We start from the raw sequence: 21,685 nt of genomic DNA on the forward strand, positions 1-21,685 counted from the left end.
AGTCTTCAGGCTGCCGGCAGCCTGCATCTCCACCAGCACCCCCCCACCCCCAGGCCGGCGCCCCAGATCCCACACGTGGCCCCCTCCCTGCTCGGAGTCTCTCCAACGCCCCTCTGTCCCCATCCCCCATACAGATTTCTCCCTCTTTCCATCCCACGTACCCACCCCCTCCCCTCTGCTTCCAGAAATGCTCAGCCGGTATTTAGTGTTTTGATCTTTTATTCACATTGAGCAGTTAGAAAAATAAAAGAACAAAAACATCATAACGGGGGGGGGGGGGTCTGTTGGGCGAGGTGGGGGGGCGGAGACTGAGGTAGCCTAGAGTCACAAGCGGAGACCCAGCCCCTGTCAAGGCACGGGTGAAGGGAGGGAGGCCCGCAGGGAGGGCTGTGGACTCCTTCCCCAGGAAGGTGGTGGGGACAACTGCCCTGCGTTAGTAACTGCACCCAGGGCCAGGAGACCAGGATGCCCTAATAAGTCCACCAGGGACTGAGTCCCACGTGCGAGGCTGGCACAAGGCAGCCCTTCCCCTTCTCACCCTCCTCTCACGGTGGGCCTCCGGACCTGGATGCTCTCTCTGCTTGGCATGGGCGTCAGAGATCAGTGCAAGTAACAGGAGTGACACCGTGAATGAGCAGCGTGGGGCCCAGATCGCGGCTCAGAATTTCCAGAAGCGCCAGGTAGCGCAGGTAGCGGGCAGAATCAGCAGGCGGCCGCGGCAGGTACAAGAAGGTGAGGGCAGTGGCGGGCCCCACCTCGCCATCCCCTTCCTCAGGCCCACCAGGCCCTCCTCTACCACGCCCCTGCTGGGCCCGAACCAGGGCGTTGGCGCTGCATGCCAGGGCCTCTGCCTCAGCGTCTCCCCGCCTGCCGTTCACAAAGTCCCCTTCCTCCTCCTCCTCCGGCTCCTCGGAGGCAGCCCCCTCGCCCCACACCACCTCCCGCACCTCGGCTCGGATCCTCAACTGGCTCAGCAGTGCCCGCAGCCGCCCCTCGGCCGCCCCCGGGGCCTCCCGAGGCCCCAAGCACAAGAAGATCCGGAGGCGGGCACTGTGCCAGGCAGGCACCATGCCCAAGATGGTCGCCATCTGCAGCAGGAAGAGGCCGCACACGTCCACATAGCCGGGCCCACCCCGTGGCCGCAGCAGGTTGAGGGGCCACACGTCCACGTGGTGCAGCTGGGAGGTGCCCCCAGACCCCCGGCTCAGCCTCTCGGGAGGCAGGGCCCCACAGGCCCGGGCCAGGACCACGTTCTTGTTCATCTTCAGGGCGTCTGCCACGGTGGCCACGTAGTCCTGGGGACTGAGAGCCCGGGGGCTCCCAGGAGCCCGGGGTGGAGGAAACAGGGTGCTCAGGGCCGGGGCCCCAGCTTCCTGGGTGCCATCCACAGGCTCAGAGAAAGCCGGGTCAGTCAGGAAGTGATCCTGGGGTGCAGCATCGTCGTAGAAACCCAGGACCAGCGTGTTGGGCTTCATGCCACCTGGGGGGCAGAGAGGTAGGTGGGAAGGAACCCAGGGGAGTCAGACGGGTGAGCTGAGCTCACAGCGCGCCAACGGGCACCCACTCCCACACTGACGGCACCGTGTGTCAGCCATCAGGCATGACATGTGCACTGTACTTGGCCTCTTAAGGCCACAATATGCACATTTGCATAATGACTTTCCGTGTTCCCAAACACTTTCACATGCGTTTATTTGATTTATCTCCGTGACTAATCTCTCCCACCTAAATAGCAAAGTGCGCCCTAAAGCTCGCTTTAACTAAGGAGCACTTCCGGTCCATGGCAGTAGGATGCATTCATTCTGGGCTTCAAGCCGCACACCTTTTTGTGATGGAAAGTAAGTCTGACTCCACTGGCAGATGGGACCCCTCGATTAACCAAACTCATAGCCTCTACTCCCAGGGAGATAACGCTTAGACCCTGCTAGCGGAGGATGAAAGCTCAGGACGGGGGCCTGCACAATCCGTTTCTAGGACTGCAGAGTCCTAATGATGGCCTGTCCAAAGCACGGTCCCCGGTGAGCTTACCACCTGGACACTGACCGGGGGGTCCCGTCCTGTTGAAAGTACTTCATATTTTTAACTCATCAGATCCCTGAAGCAACGCTATGAGGTAGAGATGATTACTCACCCTCTCTTACAGATAAGGAATGTGAAACCCAGAGCAGTGAAGTAACTAGGCCAAAGGCTCATGGCTGGTAGACACTGGGGCCAGCAAGTGACCGTGATATCTTGGGCACCAGAGCCCATTCTCTTAGCCACTAAGTGGGTGGTGCGCCAACCACAAAGCCCCCAGTCCTTGCTGACAGCTCCTGGGCCTTACCATCTGAACAACAAACCGGGGATGGGATCATTTCCCCTGTGGCAGGGTTGGGTTTACAGGAAGACTCAGACCTCTTCTAAGACCCATTCTCAAGGGACAACTGGTTTACTCAAAATCTACCAGTAAATCAAATTCTCCTTGCTGGGGAACTGACTGCTTAAAGGAAACCTTTCCCTTTCTATGTGAGTTATTTTCAGCGGGATGAATTGCATGAAAGGCGTGGTCTCTAGTCCGGGCTCCCCCACAGAAGATGGGACTGGAGGAGACACTGCGGGGTCTATCTTATACTATCTGATAATGCTTGGTAACACCCCTAGCACTCCTTACCAGGTGGGAACTCCAACCGATCTTGCAAATGAAACTAATCACACCCCATCTTGAGCATTTTCCAGGGTTCTCATTGAAACCAACCAAACAAGCAGGGCAATGTCCAACACCTGAACTTTAGCCAGACTGTAATGGGGCAGGAAGCATGCACTCAGGGAGGGCTCAAACGTTAGTCCTGAGACTGAAAAAGAAGGAGGCGGCTCAGCAGGGGTTTGGAGGAAGGTGGGGTGCTGGGCCAGAGGACACGGTCACAAACCCAGGAACATTCCACTCCATCTGAGAGCATCAGCCACTCCCCTGCCACCCTCGGCACCCTTTATAGTGTCTGAGGGCCTCGTTAGATACATCACTTCCCCCTTCTCTGCTCAGGGCTCAGCTGTGATACTATCTCATCACAAAACCTTGTCCACCACATCAGTGACTGCCATCTTCCTCTTTCTGAACTCCAGTGGTTAGAAAGCATCTGCCCTGGATTTTGATGGAGGCAATGCCCAGCCTCAAATCCTTCTCCCATTGTCCCCAGGAAAACAACACGCTCTTCAGAGCCTGTGCCCCAATCACGGGTCAGAAAGAAACCAAAAAAGCCATGTCCTTCCGTCTCTAGTCCTAAGGCAGCTCCTCGGAGACCTCCTCACACACTGTCTTTTATCTTTGAGAATCAAGTCCTGTCTGCACGAGACGGTGGCTTCCTTTCGGAGTCTGCAACCTGTGGTTTACTCTCGGGGGGCGGGGAGCAGAGTGAGAGGGGCCACAGAAGGGGCCGAGGGCAGCTCACCGAGACCGGAGATCCGGAGCAGGTGCTGAGCCCCCTGGCGCACGGAGGGCGAGAGGGTGAGATCCACAAAGGCCTTCACTTGGGCCCGGTCCACCAGGCTCAGCCATGCCCCGTACTGCGGCTGCACAGGGTCCGAGGGCAGAGAGTCTGCAGAGAAGGCAGGCAAACACATGTGGGCCAGACTCGTGTACTTTCTCCTCAAGTTCAGATCCCACGTGGGCAGAAAAGAAGGGTCTGGGCAGGGACGTGCCTGGTAGGAAGGGCGATCTGGGAAGACTGCAAGAGGTCTCAGGGACACCAAGAACACAAAGAGCATCTGGGAACCAGAGGAAGAGAGAGAGGACTGGGGGGGGCGGTGCGGGTGCAGGGCAACTGACCAAGGTCTCCCAGGGTGACGTGGCCCAGCACATAGAGACCCCCTTTCTTGAGCTGGTTGGCCAATCGCAGCAGAGGCAGGGCACCCCGGGGGTTCCCCACCAGGAGCAGCAGCTGCGGCCGCCAGAACTTCACGTGGTCTTTCCGAACATCCAGCCGGAGCAGGTACTTCCGCACCTGGGGTCAAGGGGAGGCGGGGGGAGGAAGGGTTCTGGCAGATGGCCCTCATCCATCACCCGGGACGGGAATCAACCCGAGGTCTACCTGGAGCAGGGGTGCTCCCAGCCCGCCTCCTCTCCTCCCCAACCCTCCCCATGCTCCCCCCGCCAGCTCCCTGGACCTGGTGGAAAAGCAGGGCCTGGCTGACGTAGCCCCAGCTGCTGGGCCCTCCTCGAGCCGTGAGCAGGGCAGAAAGCAGGCCCATGAGGAGCAAGGAGCCGCCGGCGGCCCCGGGGCTGATGAGGAACATCATGAGCAGGCAGGACGCCACCCCCAGCAAGCAGGTGTGCCAGGAGAAGAGATTGAAGGTGGGGCTGGGGGCCGACAGAGAAGGAAGAGCGCTCAGAGCGCTCGGGCGGCCCGAAATCACATCATCACCTCTGCTCCCGCCCCAAATCTCCCCGCTTGGTCCCAGGCCTTCCCGCCGTCTTCCCGCTGTTACTCCCACCCTTCCTCTGGGGACACAGACAGCTGCTTCTCTCACCGGAAATTGGGAGCAGAGGCCCATTCCAGGCTCAGGCAGGACAAGTCCACGGCAGCGTAGGCCACCAAGTAGAAGACGGTGACCACAGCGGCCAGCGTGTTCAGCTTTCCGGCCAGGAGCACCAGCTGGACGAGGACCGAAAGGCTGGGCGCTCGTTCCCGCCCTCATCAAACGCCAACACATCCTGCCGCCTTGGGCACGTCTCCCCGCATGCATGCCCAACCCTCCCCGGTCCCAGGAGTGTAACCGGAGGGGCTGAGGGTGAGGGCAGCTTGAGGAGGCAGGCTTACCTGCACGAGGCCCCAGGAATACAGCACAGCCCCCCAGGGGTTCCCCCCTCGGGATACCACCTTGGCCGGCGCCAGGATCACTCCTGTGCAAACAGAAGGGCGGCAAGCAGAAAGGTGAGCCGGAGGCCGAGCGGGGCAGAGACAGGCGCAGGAAGGTGTGCTCGGAGCCTCGCGCCAGGCAGGGGAAGCCCACCGAAGAGGTCGTCCTGGGCCAGGGCGTGCAGGATGCGGGAGGCACCAATGAGGGAGCTCATGGAGGCGGAGAGCGACGTGGCATAGATCCCGACCAGCACCAGCGGGGGCCACAGGCTGATGGCTCGGAAGAAGCCGTAGTCCTCTTGCAGCAGCACCCTGCAGGCACGGAGAGGGGCAAAGGCCGGAAATCAAGGCGCGTCCACCCCCAGGGACCTGGTGAGAACGGTGCTCTCGGCACCGGGTGGGTTCAGCACTGGGTGTTCTGGACTGGGCCCCAGCCCTGACCTCAAAGATCATACTGATAGACGGAGTGGGCCTGGGGGTCAGACTGGGCGTTCTACTGGTTGTCATTGGGCTCCTGTGGATTTCATCACAGGGTGGACGTTCCCAACGGTATAGGCACAAGAGGCCACATATTTATAGAGCCACGAACTGACTGGCAAGCCCCACCCCCAGGCCACGTGTCAGCACCAGGCAGGAAGCAAACGCTGGCTTCTGGTGGGCCCTTACCATGGCGCCAGCCCTCCCCATTTCAGGCATCAGCTCCGACTCACTGCCCACTTTCCACGCACCCCAACCATGTGGGCCTCTCCCACCATCACCCCCAGCCAGCGCTTCACTTGGTGAACCAGGTGTGACAACTCCGTTCCCGCACCCCACTCTGCCCCATGCCCAGGCACCTGTCACACGTGAAGCTGGAGAGGAAGAAAAGCAGGATGTAGATGAAGAAAGTATAGGCAACAGCAACGATCGTGCCCAGAGGAATGGCCCGGCTGGGGTCTTTCAGCTCCCCTGGAGGGAAGGGAGCAGAGGGGGAAGGTCCTCCACCAGCCTCCGCATCCCTGAGCCCCCGCAGCACCTTGTAGGGGCACCAGGTGGCAAGGCAGCCCCCTCCCCCGGGGACGCTCACCTGACATGTTGGCCCCAGCCATGATGCCCGTGCAGCCGTTAAAAAGAACAGCAAAGACGCTGGCGAAGGTCATCATGGCCCCCGTGGTGTAGTCCTTGGCGTAGCCAGCTGAGAAGGGATTATTCCCAGGCACCAAAGGGTGTCAGCATCCCTCCTAGGGATCCAGGCATTTTGGCCCCACCTCCCTCCCCTCCTATTCTAAAACACACCCCCTGCCTCCCTGCCACCCTGACCAGCTCGCCAAGACCCCAGCCCTGACCCCTGTCTCTGGCCCGAGCTCAGCTGACTTCATCTCCTCCTTCTCCCGCATGCACCTCTGTTCTTCCCTCAACACCTTCATCCACGCTCTTTCCTAGCTGCCTTTCCTCACCCTCTTATCTGAATTTTCCATCCCCTGGGATTTCCCTGCTGGTCCAGTGGCTAGGACTCCAAGCTCCCAATACAGCGGGCCCGGATTCAATCCTTGGTCAAGGAACTAGATCTCACATCCCACAAGTAAGACCCAGCACAGCAAAACAGACAAAAATGAATTTCCCAGCCCCACTCAGGCCACTTCTAGCTCCACCAGCTTTCCTGACCCCCTTCCCACCCAGCCCATACCCAGATCTCCCTCCTCTGGACTCCTCTGTGATTCTTATCTCCTTGAATCACACCCCATCCTAATATGCAATTTGTTTCCTAAATGTACATCTTATCTCTCTCCGATTAAACAAGTTCCTCTAAGGCAGAGATTGTCTCACGGTCATTCTTGCTGGGCCAAACCCACAGTGGCCAACACATGCCCAACAGATTCTAATCAACCTGCGCTGCTCCAGGTCCAGTCTGTCACCACTGATAATCTCTGACATCTGTTCTCATCCAGAGATTCCAAGCCACCCCCACCACGGGCTCACCCCTCACCCTGAGAACCCCCAGGACCCCTGCACCCAGCTCACCATCCAGATTAGCCTTCAGGGTGCTGCTGTTGAAGCCAGTGAAGTGGCCGACCTGGGGCGGCAGGGAGGAGCCATTGGGGCCAGGCCGAGGGGCCAATGGGATGTCCCTGGGCCCCACAGCCACAAAGCTGACCAGCACGGAGGCCAGGGAACCGGAGACCAGCAGGAATGTGAGGAAGGAGGCCCGGGCGTAGAGGCCGGCCCCCAGGGTACAGACCCCGCCCACCAGGCCCAGCAGCAGGGAACCATAGAGCAGGCTCCAGCCGTAGCCCTGGGGCAGAACCCGGAGGCCACTGGACCCTGAGGCATCTGCAGAGACGAAGGAACAGTTAGATGCCCACGCCTCCAAGGAGGGACCCCAGTCATGACTCAAAGCAGGCAGAGACCCCATCTTTGGCCCACTTGTCCTCAGAAAGGCCATCTTTCCCACTCCCCCACCCAACTGGACTCCCCTGGTGGCTCAGACGTTAACAAATCCACCTGTAATGCAAGAGACCTGGGTTTGATCCCTGGGTCAGGAAGATCCCCTGGAGGAGGGCATGGCAACCCACTCTAGTATTCTTGCCTGGAGAATCCCCATGACAGGGGAGTCTGGTGGGCTACAGTCCACGGGGTCGCAAAGAGTCAGACATGACTGAGAGACTAACACTTCACCCAACTGTACTCCAGCATCCTAGCCCTCCGTGGGCGGTGCCAGCAGTCTTGCTTTGTCAATTTTCAGATTGTCAGCCTGCTGTCCCCCCCAACTAGATGGTGAGCTCCTCGTGGGCTAGCACATTCTCTAGGATGTCTGCATGAGGCTGGGCACACAGCAGGCACTCAAGAAAGTGCGTCTCTCCCAGGAGAGGGCTTCTCCCCGTGCTGTGATCCCCTAATCCCTGACCCTGCAAATCCTCGGGGCCACCCAGACCAGAGTGGGGCGCACAGACCAGCCCCGAAGACGTCAAGTATGGCCTCCACCAGCCCCAGCAGGGAGACGGCGCAGCCACAGACATTAGCCAGGTAGAACATCAGGCCGATGCTGCCGCCAACCTCAGGCCCCAGAGTCCGACTGATCATGACTGAAAGTGGAAGTAGGGGGTGAGTGTTAAGGGAAAAGAAACTGAACCGGAATGGGAGGCAGGGCCCAGGCACAAAGCACCGAGCAGCTGGCCCTCCAGGCCTTGTCTCCCTGAACACACGGAACTGTTCCCACACGTGGTGTGTCCCAGTGCGGCCACTCCCGAGCCACGTGGCTTTGTCCAAGTCACTAGCGCTCTTGAATGTCCTTGCTCATAAGATGAAGACTATTTGACAGGACTGTTAGAGCTAAAATGGCAGCCACGGAGACACCTGGGGGACTCGACGACGGTGGCTCTACCGTGTAAGGCCACGCTGGTGACCTTCTCCATGCCAACCTGTCCACTGGATGTTCATTAGAACTGGCCTGCCCCCCAGGAGATGCAGGGAGGGGCCCTCTCCTCCCCACATAAGACAGAAGAGCCCAGACCCCCGTCTACCCACGGTTGAGGATACAGTAGGCTCCGCCCCCTCGCACAGCTCCGTTGGTGGCGATGGCACAGACGGAGAGCACGGTGAGGGCCAGGATGACGTAGGCAACCAGGAGCATGGCCAAAGCCTGAAGCAGACCAGCATGACCCACCACAAACCCTGGGACAGGAGTGGCAAAGCAGGTCAGACGGCGGCTCACCCCTCCCACCCCTCCCATCCCTCCCACCCGGACCGGTCATCAGTTACCTCAGGGTAGAGCTAAGCCCAAGGCCCCTGGGGGCCCCTCCCCCAAGCCCTTCATTCACCAGCTTCTCCCAGGGCCCTTCCCCAACCTCATTCCAGTCCCACCCTCGAGTAAACCAGCGCCAACTCACCAATCCTCAAGAAAACCACTATACTGAACATGGACAGGACCGTGGGCACCACCACACCCAGGAAGGTGGAGAGTTTCCGGGCCGGTGCCCCTCCAGGACCTCCGGCCCCATTGGCAGGGAAGGAAACCCCCTCCTCCCCCAGGAGCCGGTAGGCCAGCAGAGGAGAGTTCTCACTGGCCATGGTCCAGAGCAGGCAGAGGAAGCTACCAACGGGTTACAAGGCCTGCAAAGAGTTTGCTGAGTGAAAGCAGCTCTGTGGAGACCCCACAAAACACCTCTAATCAAACACCCAGAAACTTCCTCCAAAAGGAAACACACACACACACTCACACTCACGTTCACCAGCAACTCCAAGAGTTAATGGGTGGGGGGGCGGGAGGTGGGGGAGCAGGCTGACTCTGGCCACTGCCCCACCAATGCAGGCTCCAAGCCTCAGGACTGGGTACGAAGGCCCCTCCCAGCTCCTGGGGCCACCCCTTTCCCCCATATCCCTGAGAGGAGGGATGGCAGCAGCTCTGGAAAGGTGCAAAGATCCTCCACCTCCTTAACTAGCAGCACAAGAGGAAGCAAATCCCTCAAAGGGGAAGTGAGTTATGGACAGGAGGCCCTCCTCACCCGTTCCTCCGGGGTCCTGAGCTGCCCCCCAAGATCCTCCATGCAATCACCTCATCCCCGGGCAATAGGAAACTTCTCAATCTTCCAAAGCCCCGCCCTCCATCAACCCTCTTCCCTCAGCCCATCTCAGACAGCCTCCTCTCTCTTTAACCTCACCAGATTCCTCCCACCCACACAAGGCATCCCCCAAACTCTACCGTCCCCGCCACTCCCCGACGACCAAAACAAAAACATCATCGCCTGCCACACAAGGTGGTCCTCCTTCCTGCACCGGTTCCTCCCCACTTTCTCCCCGGGGCGGGTTGGAGCGGGCCGAGATTCGCTTCTCCCCGACCAGGCGCACCCTCACAGCCCGGGTGTGGCAGCGCGCTCACTCACCCACTGGAGGACGCAGTCGCTCGGGGGTGATCCCCGACAGCGGGAGGGGTCTGCTACTGGCTGAGGGGGCGCGGGGGCCGGAAAAGACAGCTGCGGCTACCGGGATGCCAGGCCCGGAGCCTGCCCCCCACCAGCACACACGCGCCCCATTGGTCCCCGAGCCCGGCCCCGCCCCCTGGGCGCGCCCGGGGGAAGCCCCGCCCCACCGGGCTCACGCTGGCAGCGCGGCTCCCCACCCCACGTGCGATCGGAGTGCAGCCAGGGGTAGCCCCTCAGACGCACGTCTCCGGCACGGCGTTGGCCACAGCTCCCACTGCACCCATCACCCTGGTGCAAACGAGCGCCCGCCGCGTGGGCGGGACCCCACTCGGAGCTGGGCGGTGACGCTGCTGAAAGGGGCGTGTCCTGACGGCGAAAGGCCTCCGGCAGGTGGGCGGGGCCACGAAACCTGGCCCAGGTGCGCCGCTAGGAAGGCTGGGCCCTGTCGGCCTACGCCTTAAGGGGTCCGCCTCTTCCAGCCTCCCGGATCCCGGTCCGGTGCACCAGGTTCCAGCCCCAGCCCTCACCCCTGCGGCGCCCTCCCCTAACGCCGGGTCCAGCCCACCGGCTGCTCTCCTCGCTTCCACCACCTGGGGGCGCCATTGGCTGCCGATCCGGGCGAGCCCTGGAGGCGCTGGCCTTGGTTGGTTCAGTCTCCTTCCCCGCCCGCTCTCGTGGTTCCCAGCAAGGTTGCCCCCTCCAGCAATGATTACAGGACTTGTGAACCTTCAGGAGTCAGGATTCCCCTCCTAACTCTTTAAGGCCTTCCCAGGTGGCTCAGCGATATAGAATCCGCCTGCAATGCAGGAGAGGGAGACGCGGATTCAATCCCTGGGACGGGAAGATCCCCTGGAGAAAGAAATGGAAGATTCCCTGTAGATGAAAATGGCAACCCACTCCAGTATTCTTGCTGGGGAAATCCCATGGACAAGAAAAGCCTGGCAGGCTGCAGTCCGTGGGCTTGCAAGAGTCAGACACCACTTAGTGACTAAACCACCACCGCCCACCTTAACTCTTGACAGGTATGGTCAACATTGGCACTGCCTGGTGACATCCCATTCGTCCACTGTAGATAGACCCTCCTGCATAAGGTTGCTGTGCGAGTTCAATAAACTTGAATAGGCACTTGAGAACAATACTGAAATGCTCGATAAACTATCTGCCTACCATACTGTATTAAATATGCATAAGCACTTTGTGAGGTGGATCCTGCTATGATTTCCATTTTTCACAATAGGAAATTGAAGCTTGGAGAACTTCAGTAATAATTTCCTAACTTTCATAGAGGCCTTTGTGGTTACACTGTCATTTGAGCCTCAGGAAATGAACACTGCTTTTCCTGCCACTGGGCTTTGGCTGTAAATTAGCTGTAACGTTTCCCTAAGAGAGGAAGAGATTCAAACCGGTGCAAATGTGGCTTTGCCAGGGGGCGGTCTCCTGAGCAGTAAATGCATTTTCATCAGTCATCCCTGCTACCCACGACACGGAGCTTGACTCCAGGGTCTCTCTCACATCCCTCCTATTACAATTTTTGGTGATTTCAATATCCGCATTGATGAGACCTCCAACACTCTAGGCTGGCACTTGCTTAAACTCCACTTCTGCGTAGATCTCACTCTCCATCCCACCCAATGGTTATGCCTAGACTTTATCATTCCCAATAACTGGATCCTTTCCTCTTTTAGTCCATCACTTCTAGTTATGCCTGTTGAGGAAAAATATTAATCTGACACTTACTAAAACAGTAGGAAAGACTTTATTCAGGGCTACTGCAATAGGTATCAAGACACACGAGGGGAGAAAGAATGTGCTCAACTCGAAACAGAGCAGAGAAACCTGGGGATTTATAGTCAACTAGCAGAATGAGGGGGTCAGTGGATGGAAAATTACTAAGAAGAAGCACCAAGCATAGGGGAATTCTAGCTAAAGAGACTTAACAGGATCCTTGCTGAAGGCAGGCCAGGGTGATCAGTTATGAAGGATGGATGGATTCTCTCTGAACTGGGCTAGACATGCCCAGCAAGGATGAGGGCCAAGGTGGAGGCCAAGTCCAGAAGAGGTTTCAAAGGAACTTGACTGAAGTTTGATGAAGAAGAGGGTCCTTGTTATGCCCTGACCCCAGCAATCCTCAACCTCACTGGACCCCCAATTCATTGATCCTGCCCTCTGCCCAGTGCCCTCCACTTACTTCCCTCGTTACCCAGCTTAAAATTCACAGTCAGTGAAAAGCGCTGCCTTACCCCTCGCTCCCTTTTATAACACCTTCCGGCAAAATCACAGCCCTGGTAAATGCAACTATCCTCCAGTCTCCTTCGCTGGCTCCTCCTCTTCTCTTTCAACTCTGGAGCACCCCTAGGTGTTGGAGAAACAGCCAAGAGGCCCCATTGATCAGAGGCTCCATTGAGCACCAGAAGCTCAGTCCACAGACTTCTTTTAACCACTTACACCCACTCCCTTGGTGATCTCATCTAATCTCCTCTTTTGAAATACCTGCTCTATAGTAGTGCCGAAACGGTGTATCTCCAGCCCAGATCTCTACTCTGAACTTCGGACTGTATGTATTTCCAAGAACATGCTTACACCTGTGACTGGACATCACATGGGCAACTCAAACTTGGCATGTCCAAAATCCAACGCCTGACCACAGCTCACTCTTCTTGTGGTTGTCCCACTTTCCCAGTTGCTCAGGTCAAAAGCCTTGGGGTTACGCTCAAATACTCTCTCACACAACCCACATCCAACCCATAACAGTTTCTTTGGCCGGTAGTTTTCAAATACAACCAGTATCCAACCGCAAATACCACACTAGTCCAGGTCACCATCATCTCTCGTCTGCATTATTGCAACAGCCCCCTAACTGGTGTGCCTGCTTCTGCCCTGGCCCCTACAGTCAATCCTAAAGGAAATCAACCCGGAATATTCATTGGAAGGACTGATGCTGAAGCTGAAGTTTCAGTATTGTGGCCACCTGATGTAAAGAGCTGACTAGTTGGAAAAGACCCTTGTGCTGGGAAAGATTGAAGGCAGCAGAAGGGGGCAACAGATGATGAGATGATTAGATGGCATCATCAACTGAATGGACATGAGTGTGAACAAACTCCAGGAAATAGTGAAGCCTGGAGGGAAGCCTGGCAGTCTGCAGTCCATGGGGTCTGCAGAGTCGGACATGAGTGAGCGGCAGAACAGCTACAGTCTATTATTAACAGATTAGTTATGCTAGTAAAGTAAGTGTCCGTTCAGGACGCTACTCTTTTCAAAACTGTCCCGTGGTTTCCCATTTTCCTCAGAATAAAAGTCAAAGGCTCTGATATCTAAGGTAACCATACCTACCTCTTGATTCACTGACTACAGTCCGACTACCATAGTTTATGCCTGTTGCCTTGGCGTATGTAGTAACAGCAACTCTTTCGCTCAGAAGTCGTCTATATATTACATGGATACCTTACTCACGAAGCCCTACCGGATCTTCATCTCGTCCTCACCTCCCCTGACCCTGCCCCACAATGACTTCTGGGCTGGTCCCAAGGCGCTACGAGCACACACCCAAAGAGTCTCCTTTGTCTTCTGGACTCAAATATTATCTTAGTGAAATCTTCTCTGCCAGTCCGACTTAAACACTGAAGTACGCCTTCTTTCCCATCCCACTTTCCTATTTTCCTCTTCTGTTTTTTTTCCCCTCCATAGCGCTCAACACCAACTAATACGTGTCGTTTACCGGTTTCTCGTGTTCACCGAGAAATGTAAAGCTAAGCTCCACAAAAAGTTAAGCTCCCAATAGGAAGTTAAGCTGCACAAATCAGGAATTTCTCTTTGCTTCGCTGCTCTAATTGCGGTAGTTCTCACAGTCCCGGGTACTCGAGCGGCCTTCAAGCACCATTCACTGACCGCCCGGGGAACCATCTCAAACCTAGGGCTTACTCTTCACGTGATTGCATTGGCCCCGCCCCGCCCGCTCGGACGGGAAGATGGCGGCGCCCAGGGGGCCTCGGAAAGAGGGCAACCAACGAGAGGGCGCCGGCTCGCTAGAGCGTCCGCGCCGCCGCCTAGTCTGCGGTTGCGTCCTGGGAAGGCGCGAATTCGGAGAGTATGCGTTGGTCTTCCTCCCCACCATTTTTAGAGAAAGGAATTAACTGATCCTCAGAAAGTGCTCTATCTGACTTGCCCCTGTCTCCCTATCGCTTGGGGTTCCCGGATCCGAGACGTGTTAGGACGCGGTTGCGGGGTTCAGTATCTAGGCTTTCTCCCCTCCTGTGGTCTCCCTGGTCTACCTGTTAGGACATCTCGGGGTGTCCATCCAGCCTCCAGCTCTAGGGATCCCCGAACACACACCCGGACAGCCCCTCCGAGACAGGACGCCCAATCCCCGCCTCCAGGTGCCCCACTCCGAGTTCAGGCCCTAAATGCTACCTCCAGGGATATCCATCCTCCCTACTCCCGCCGAGAGCTCCGCAAGATTAAGTCTGGTGAATCCCGACCCCCACCCTCCCCCAGGCACCAGGGGCAGATGAGCCCTTAGCCACCGCCCCTCCAATTTCCTGCAAACCCAGCAAACAAAAGGCTCGGGAAGAGAGACAAGGCTGAACAGGGCGCCCTTCCTGCAGGAACAGCTGATGGAGCAAAATGACCCAGGAGGGAGAGAAGGGGAGGGATGAAATTCCAGGGTTCCAGGAGGACCGCAGCAAGAGGCCAGACTCTTGGATCTCGGGGAAGGAGGGAGGGAGTCCCGGAAAGTGGATGTGCAAGGGCCAGGCAGGACACTGCAGTTTGCTGGGCTCTCTCAGATCCCAGCAGCCCTGGTGGGGGTGATGTCAGCCGTAGGGAATGGAGGGGGTGGGGGGAACACTGGATTTCAGGTGAGCTCTCAGGCCCCTGGGCTGGATTGGTGGGGGCTGGGAGAGGCCTGAAGCCCTGCGTCATCTCCTCTGGGGCCCAGCCTACCGCCCCCTGGCCCGACCTGCTACCCTCGGTGAGGGCCCCACCCTGGCCTGGCTTCCTGCTCCTCCCCAGCCACAGAGCTTTCCCTGCCAAGCTCAGGAACCAGCCCCGGGGCTTCTGGTCTCTTCAGAGCTTTGGTAGCCTAGCCCCCAGACACGCAGAGTCCTTATATTCCCTCCTAGAGCCGTTGCCCCTGCCCCCATCCCTGTCATGGACACAATGGTATGGGAAGGGCCCTGTCCAGTGGGTGGGGGGATGCTGGCATGGAGAGGGGGCTTGGCCTCATATCCTGTCAAGCTGCCAAGGGAAGAGAGGAAACAAAAGACTTCCCCCTGCTGAGACAATGAGCCTCCCGTTACCTCTCCGCCCCCCACCCCTCCCTCCCCACCCCTCCCTTTATGCTCTGGCCCCCAGCCCCCTAGTCTCCGTTGTCTCTGCCTCCTTCGCGGTGGGTAGCCTCGGGTAGTCTTGGTCTCTGCGCTGAGCTCTGCGCTTCTCCCGCCTTCCTTCCGATCAGCTCTCACTGATGCTTGCTCCCAGTCCTGGCTGTTTCAGTCCCCTGCCACTCAGTGCTCAGGGCCCCTTCTTCTGTCCCCAGAGCCAAGATTGGGGCCTGGCTGGGCAAGGCTCTGGTGAATATTAGGGGGTAAATTACACCCTCATTAACGGCTACTGGGAAGTAGGGGCTCCAGGAGAAAGCATCCAAGGCCACCAAGAGAGAGGCGTGCCCTCAGCCTGGCCTGGGTGAGAGAGGGAGAGAAAGGGCACAGGTGTCCTCCAGGTCCTGGAGGTGGGGCTGGAAGGCCATCCTGGTGCTGAGTGCAGAGTCTGGCCCACCTGCTGGCTACTAGCTGAGTGCATTGAACAGGTCACTTAACCTTCTGAGCCTGCCTCATTTTTAAAGTGGATATCATAATAACGCCCATCCTGCCCCTCTAACAGGGTTGTTATGTTTTAAATATGATAATGTTTGGGGGAAAAGAAGAGGAAGTAGGTAGTAAAGCTTTCCTTAGTCTCAATCTCTGCAGCCTCCTCCACACCCCTCATTCCCACCTCCAGCAGTTTCCATCACCATCATGTGACAGTAACTCCCAAACCAGTACCTCCAGCCAAAAAGCTCTCTGAGCTGCAGAACCAATGAGCTCAGATCTAGTTGACTTCTGGCCCAGATGCCAGAAGGGATCTGAAACACAACATGCCCAGCATGTCCCCCATCCCTGCCCCTGTGGTCTCCATTCTACTAGCTCCTACCAGGTTGCCCTTGAGAGTCCCTTGGGCAGCAAGGAGATCAAGTCAGTCAATCCTAAAGGAAATCAGTCCTGAATATTCATTGGAAGGAATGATGCTGAAGGTGAAGCTCCAGTACTTTGGCCACCTGATGCAAAGAACTGACTCATTGGAAAAGACCCTGATGCTGGAAAAAGATTGAAGGCAGGGAGAAGGGGATGACAGAGGATGAGACGGTTGGACAGCATCACCGACTTGATGGACATGAATTTGAGCAGGCTCCAGGAGTTAGCAATGGACAGGGCAGCCTGGCGTGCTGCAATCCATAGGGTCACAAAGAGTTGGACACGACTGAGCAACTAAACTGAACTGAAGCCTAGGCTTGCAGCAGGGCTGCATGTGGGTACAATAAATCCCTACTTCATCAGGTCTTCCAGCCCCCAGGGAACATGAAGGATGGAAAGAGATGCAGAAGTAAGCTGCCGAAGTCTGAAACTTGAATCATATTTGATGTCAGTTTCCCTCCTTCTCCCAGCAAGGCTTCAGGTCCTGTCCACTCTAGTTCCCTGACATCTTTTGAATCCTATCCCACTCCAACCCTCACACACACACACACAGACACTCACCCATGTCAGCTCAAGCCCTCACTGTCATTTGAAGTACTGCATGTGGTTTCTCTGCCTTCAGTCTTGATCATTTCAATCTATTCTCCAAAGTTGTACAAGCCAAGCAAGGACTTTCTATACTGATCTGACGATGTCACTTCTTTGCCTAAAACACTTCTGGCTCGGGCTTCCCTGGCTGGCATTCAGGGTGGTTAAGACTCCCCACTTCCACTGCAGGGAGCTTGAGTTAGATCCCTGGTTGGCTAAGTTACTGCCTTGAGGTTCAGCCAAAAAAGAAAAAGAAAGAAAGAAATTACAATATAATAGGATAATAAAAGTTTTTCTTTAAAAAAGAATCCAGCTCCCCAGGTACTCAGGACAAGTGCACCTCTGGAAGGTCCTATAAAGATGGAGACTGGTTTTTGCTCACCTCCAGCTCACCCATTGTCACTGCCCTGGCACCCCACACCAGGCATCGTGAACACTGACAGCTTGAGGACAATCTCACCACATCCATGCTTTTGTACTTGCTGCTCCTTCTGCCTTGAAAACAACCTTTCCCACCAATCTCGTCTAGGACTCATTCAGACAGCGTTGTCTTCTCCAGACAACTCACCTTGAACCTGACAGTTGGTTCCGCGTACTTCCTGCAAGGTACCATAGGACCCTCTGCCTACCACCCTTTGTGCTCAACACATAGCCTCCTGTGTTCTGTTGAGATTTTATGACAGTTGATACCCCTGGATTGTCAAGTCCTAGAAGGCAGAGAATCATGTTGTGTCCCCAGTCCTGTTTCATAGTTCAGTTCAGTCGCTCAGTCGTGTCCAACTCTTTGCGACCCCATGAATCGCAGCACGCCAGGCCTCCCTGTCCATCACCATCTCCCGGAGTTCACTCAGACTCACGTCCATTGAGTCAGTGATGCCATCTAGCCACCTCATCCTCTGTTGTCCCCTTCTCCTCCTGCCCCCAATCCCTCCCAGCATCAGAGTCTTTTCCAATGAGTCAACTCTTTGTATGAGTTGGCCAAAGTACTGGAGTTTGAGCTTTAGCATCATTCCTTCCAAAGAAATCCCAGGGCTGATCTCCTTCAGAATGGACTGGTTGGATCTCCTTGCAGTCCAAGGGACTCTCAAGAGTCTTCTCCAACACCACAGTTCAAAAGCATCGATTCTTTGGCGCTCTGCCTTCTTCACAGTCCAACTCGCACATCCATACATGACCACAGGAAAACCATAGCCTTGACTAGATGGACTTTAGTTGGCAAAGTAACGTCTCTGCTTTTGAATATACTATCTAGGTTGGTCATAACTTTTCTTCCAAGGAGTAAGAGTCCTTTAATTTCATGGCTGCAATTACCATCTGCAGTGATTTTGGAGCCCCAAAAAATAAAGTCTGACACTGTTTCCACTGTTTCCCCATCTATTTCCCATGAAGTGATGGGACCAGATGCCATGATCTTCGTTTTTTGAATGTTGAGCTTTAAGCCAACTTTTTCACTCTCCTCTTTCACTTTCATCAAGAGGCTTTTTAGTTCCTCTTCACTTTCTGCTATAAGGGTGGTGTCATCTGCATATCTGAGGTTATTGATATTTCTCCCGGAAATCTTGATTCTAGCTTGTGCTTCTTCCAGTCCAGTGCTTCTCATGATGTACTCTGCATAAAAGTTAAATAAGCAGGGTGACAATATACACCCTTGACATACTCCTTTCCCTATTTGGAACCAGTCTGTTGTTCCATGTCCAGTTCTAACTGTTGCTCCCTGACCTGCATACAGATTTCTCAAGAGGCAGGTCAGGTGGTCTGGTATTCCCATCTCTTTCAGAATTTTCCACAGTTTATTGTGATCCACACAATCAAAGGCTTTGGCATAGTCAATAAAGCAGAAATAGATGTTTTTCTGGAACTCTCTCGCTTTTCCCATGATCCAGCAGATGTTGGCAATTTGATCTCTGGTTCCTCTGCCTTTTCTAAATCCAGCTTGAACATCAGGAAGTTCACGGTTCACGTATTGCTGAAGCCTGGCTTGGAGAATTTTGAGCATTACTTTACTATCATGTGAGATGAGTGTAATTGTGCGGTAGTTTGAGCATTCTTTGGCATTGCCTTTCTTTGGGATTGGAATGAAAACTGACTTTTCCAGTCCTGTGGCCACTGCTGAGTTTTCCAAATTTGCTGGCATATTGAGTGCAGCACTTTCACAGCATCATCTTTCAGGATTTGAAAGAGCTCAGCTGGAATTCCATCACCTCCACCAGCTTTGTTCATAGTGACGCTTTCTAAGGCCCACTTGACTTCACATTCCAGGATGTCTGGCTCTAGATGAGTGATCACACCATCATAATTATCTGGGTCATGAAGATCTTTTTTGTACAGTTCTGTGTATTCTTGCCACCTCTTCTTACTGTGTCATAGTAATTGTTCTAAAAATAAGCATTGGGTAAATTAGAGATCAGGGTCTTCCCTGGTGGTCTAGTGGTTAGGAATCCACCTTCCAATGCAAGTTTGATCCCGGTTCAGGGAACGAGGATCCTACGTGCCATGCCACGGAGCAACCAAGCCCCCACTGCAGCTCCTAAGCCCGCATGTTCCAGATGCTGTGCAGTGCAACTAGAGAAAGTCCACTCACGGCAAGGAAGGCCCAGGGAAACAAACAAAAAAAGACAAGAAGATAAATAGTCAACAAATATTTATTAGCATCTACTATGAGAGAGGCTTGCATGGGACTTCAAGTGAACACAACATGTAACCTTTTACGAAACTTAGAGCCACATACAAGGAAATACACAGTCACTAATTAATTATATTAATAAAAGCACATGTCTATTACAACTTTGTATATGATGAGTTCAGGAAGGTTTGCGGTGGTCATGTAAGGAGTGGATTCAGATTTTGTGGGCCCTGATGTTTTTACAATTTAGGGGAACCCGCTTTAAGAAAACAAAAATAAAACCATGAATATTAACTAGGTGTAAGTTAAAGTTTACTTAGATTGAGCAATCACAACTAGCTGTAATGTTAAGATGACAGACACCATAAATATCACAAAATCTAGAAAAACAATACAATATTTGTAGTTAATAACTGCCAACACATCACTATAATTCTATCATGTCCTGTCTGTTAGATGTGAACTCTGACCATCTTGTCATATTATGATTTTCTATTATTTTCTATTCTCTCTCTCTTTCTCTAGTATGGCTGATTGAATTTTTTTCTTTCATTATTGAGAATTTATAAAACTCTTATCGAGCTTTACAACTTATTATTGTTACCATCAAAATCCCTATCAAATTCCTTTTGGGTAAGAGGTGTGAGATTTGGGGCCATTTCAAATGTTCTCCTGCTGTGACTAACCTTGAAAACTGTTCAAATGGATGGTACTCATTAACTAGGGTGGTAGGAGGAGCCTGGAAGGTGAGAGATGCCTAAACTTAAAAATTTCTGAGCTCCCAGATAAACTTAACTCTAGACTTTGACAGTCAGGTGGACCTTACAAGGAGGGGCTGGGATATGGGAAAAGCAGAAACAATTTCTACAACTGATGTTGAAAGGGATGGCTTCTTTGTTGTTTGTTTAATACATAATGAAAAGAAAAAAAAAAAAATCCTAACTCCAAGTCCACTCCAAACAACTGTAACCACGTGGCTAGCAGAAAGAAAACCCTACTAGCTGCTGAGGGTGGGGGGTGCCCCACAAAGGTACTACCATTGGCAGTGCATTGATCATGGAAAGGGAACAGGGGCAATAGCCTAACAGCCTCATATCTGGGATGGGAAAACAGCGAAGTACTCTAAGTGCCCTAATAATGAAGAAAGGTGGGCTCGAGACTTGAGGTCTGTGGAGCCAGCGTCAAACCAGGTAGCGCCACGGATGCTCACCTGTGTAATTTAACTCGGTGGATACTGAATTAGCTTACCTCCAAAGTGGTTCTGGGTGGTTGGAAGCTGGAGGAAATGATCTCACACCCACAGAAGAGACCGAGCTTGGTTTTTGAACATTTGAGTGTATCACCTCCATGGACGAGGGAAATAATGGGATTTCCACCAGAGCAAAGATCTTTGAGGTCAAGAGCCCTGTTTTACAAACAAATCTTGCAAAGTAGCAAAGTGATCACTTGGCACACAGTAGATGTTCCATAAAGGTTTCGTTTTATTCACTCTTTGACTGGTAAACACTAGGTGACTCAGTGGTAAAGAATCCCCCTGCCAATGCAGGAGACTTGGTTTATTTCTATCTCTGGGTCAGAAAGATCCCTGGAGAAGGAAATGGCAACCCACTCCAGTATTTTTGCCTAGAGAATCCCATGGACAGAGGACTACAGTCCATGGGGTCGCAAAAGAATTGGACACAACACAGCGACTTAACAACAGGTATTAGGAACTGGATCACACGCTGTGCGATGAGGGCTGAGGACCTGTGATCAAGGATCAACTGTGTATTTTCTTCCCTGTGGCGCTCTGCTCCCTCTCGCTGAGGGAGTCCTGGTGCTCAGGGGTCAGAAATACAGGGTTTGAATCTGTGATGGGCTGTTACATCTCTTCACCCCTTTGACTCATCAGCCCGTCACTCCATCCAGCCTCATTTCTCGAGGCACCTGGGTTTCCTTTCCATTCAAGCCATGCACCCCCCTCACCCACCCCCACCATGATGATGAACTGCCTCCCCCATCAAAGGAGAGGAGTTACGCAACCAAGAGCCTGAGGGGGACTGAAGGCAGGGCCCAGGAGGAGACACAAACAAAATTTTTAGAAGCTGGGAATCAGTGCAGACTGAGAGCAGTCAGAGGGTGTCGGGAGGAGACGGATACCCTGGAGGAGAGGCTGCGTAAGAAGGGAGACGGGGCTTGGATCGCGGAGGGAGGAGGGAATTCCTAGCTCTGACCTGGTCTGCCTGGCTCCAGCCAAGCCGGCTGTTTCCTGCCCTCCATGACCCCCCACCCCGGAGCAGGACCCAGGCAGGGCCACGAGGAAGGGCAGGGGTGTGGGGAGCACCACTTGCAGCAGAAAGATAAGTGCGCTGGGACAAGAGGTCACTACAGGCCTGGCTGTCCTCGCTGTGGGTTAGAGGGGCTTGGCAGCCCCCCAAACATCTAGGACTCCTCTCTCCCTCTTTCTTGGCTCCTGAGCTCCTCAAGACTCTGTCCCCCTTAACTGCCTTCTAGTCTAAGCTCTTTCCTTCCAGCTCT

General features: G+C 54.6%; 1 protein-coding gene across 1 annotated transcript; it reads right to left on the reverse strand.

Moving 5' to 3' along the window:
• Positions 200-9,799, reverse strand: SLC12A9 (solute carrier family 12 member 9). Its single transcript, XM_018040923.1, has 14 exons — positions 9,692-9,799; positions 8,699-8,921; positions 8,349-8,483; positions 7,763-7,894; positions 6,834-7,142; positions 5,899-6,006; positions 5,669-5,780; positions 4,987-5,144; positions 4,794-4,876; positions 4,504-4,628; positions 4,141-4,333; positions 3,803-3,977; positions 3,426-3,572; positions 200-1,480 (listed from the first exon to the last, which is right to left on the reverse strand). The coding sequence occupies exons 2-14, from the start codon at positions 8,877-8,879 to the stop codon at positions 594-596; spliced, it is 2,745 nt and encodes a 914-aa protein (XP_017896412.1). The 5' UTR covers positions 8,880-8,921; positions 9,692-9,799; the 3' UTR covers positions 200-593.

Source organism: Capra hircus, chromosome 25, assembly GCF_001704415.2.
Source record: "Capra hircus breed San Clemente chromosome 25, ASM170441v1, whole genome shotgun sequence".
NCBI lineage: Eukaryota > Metazoa > Chordata > Mammalia > Artiodactyla > Bovidae > Capra > Capra hircus.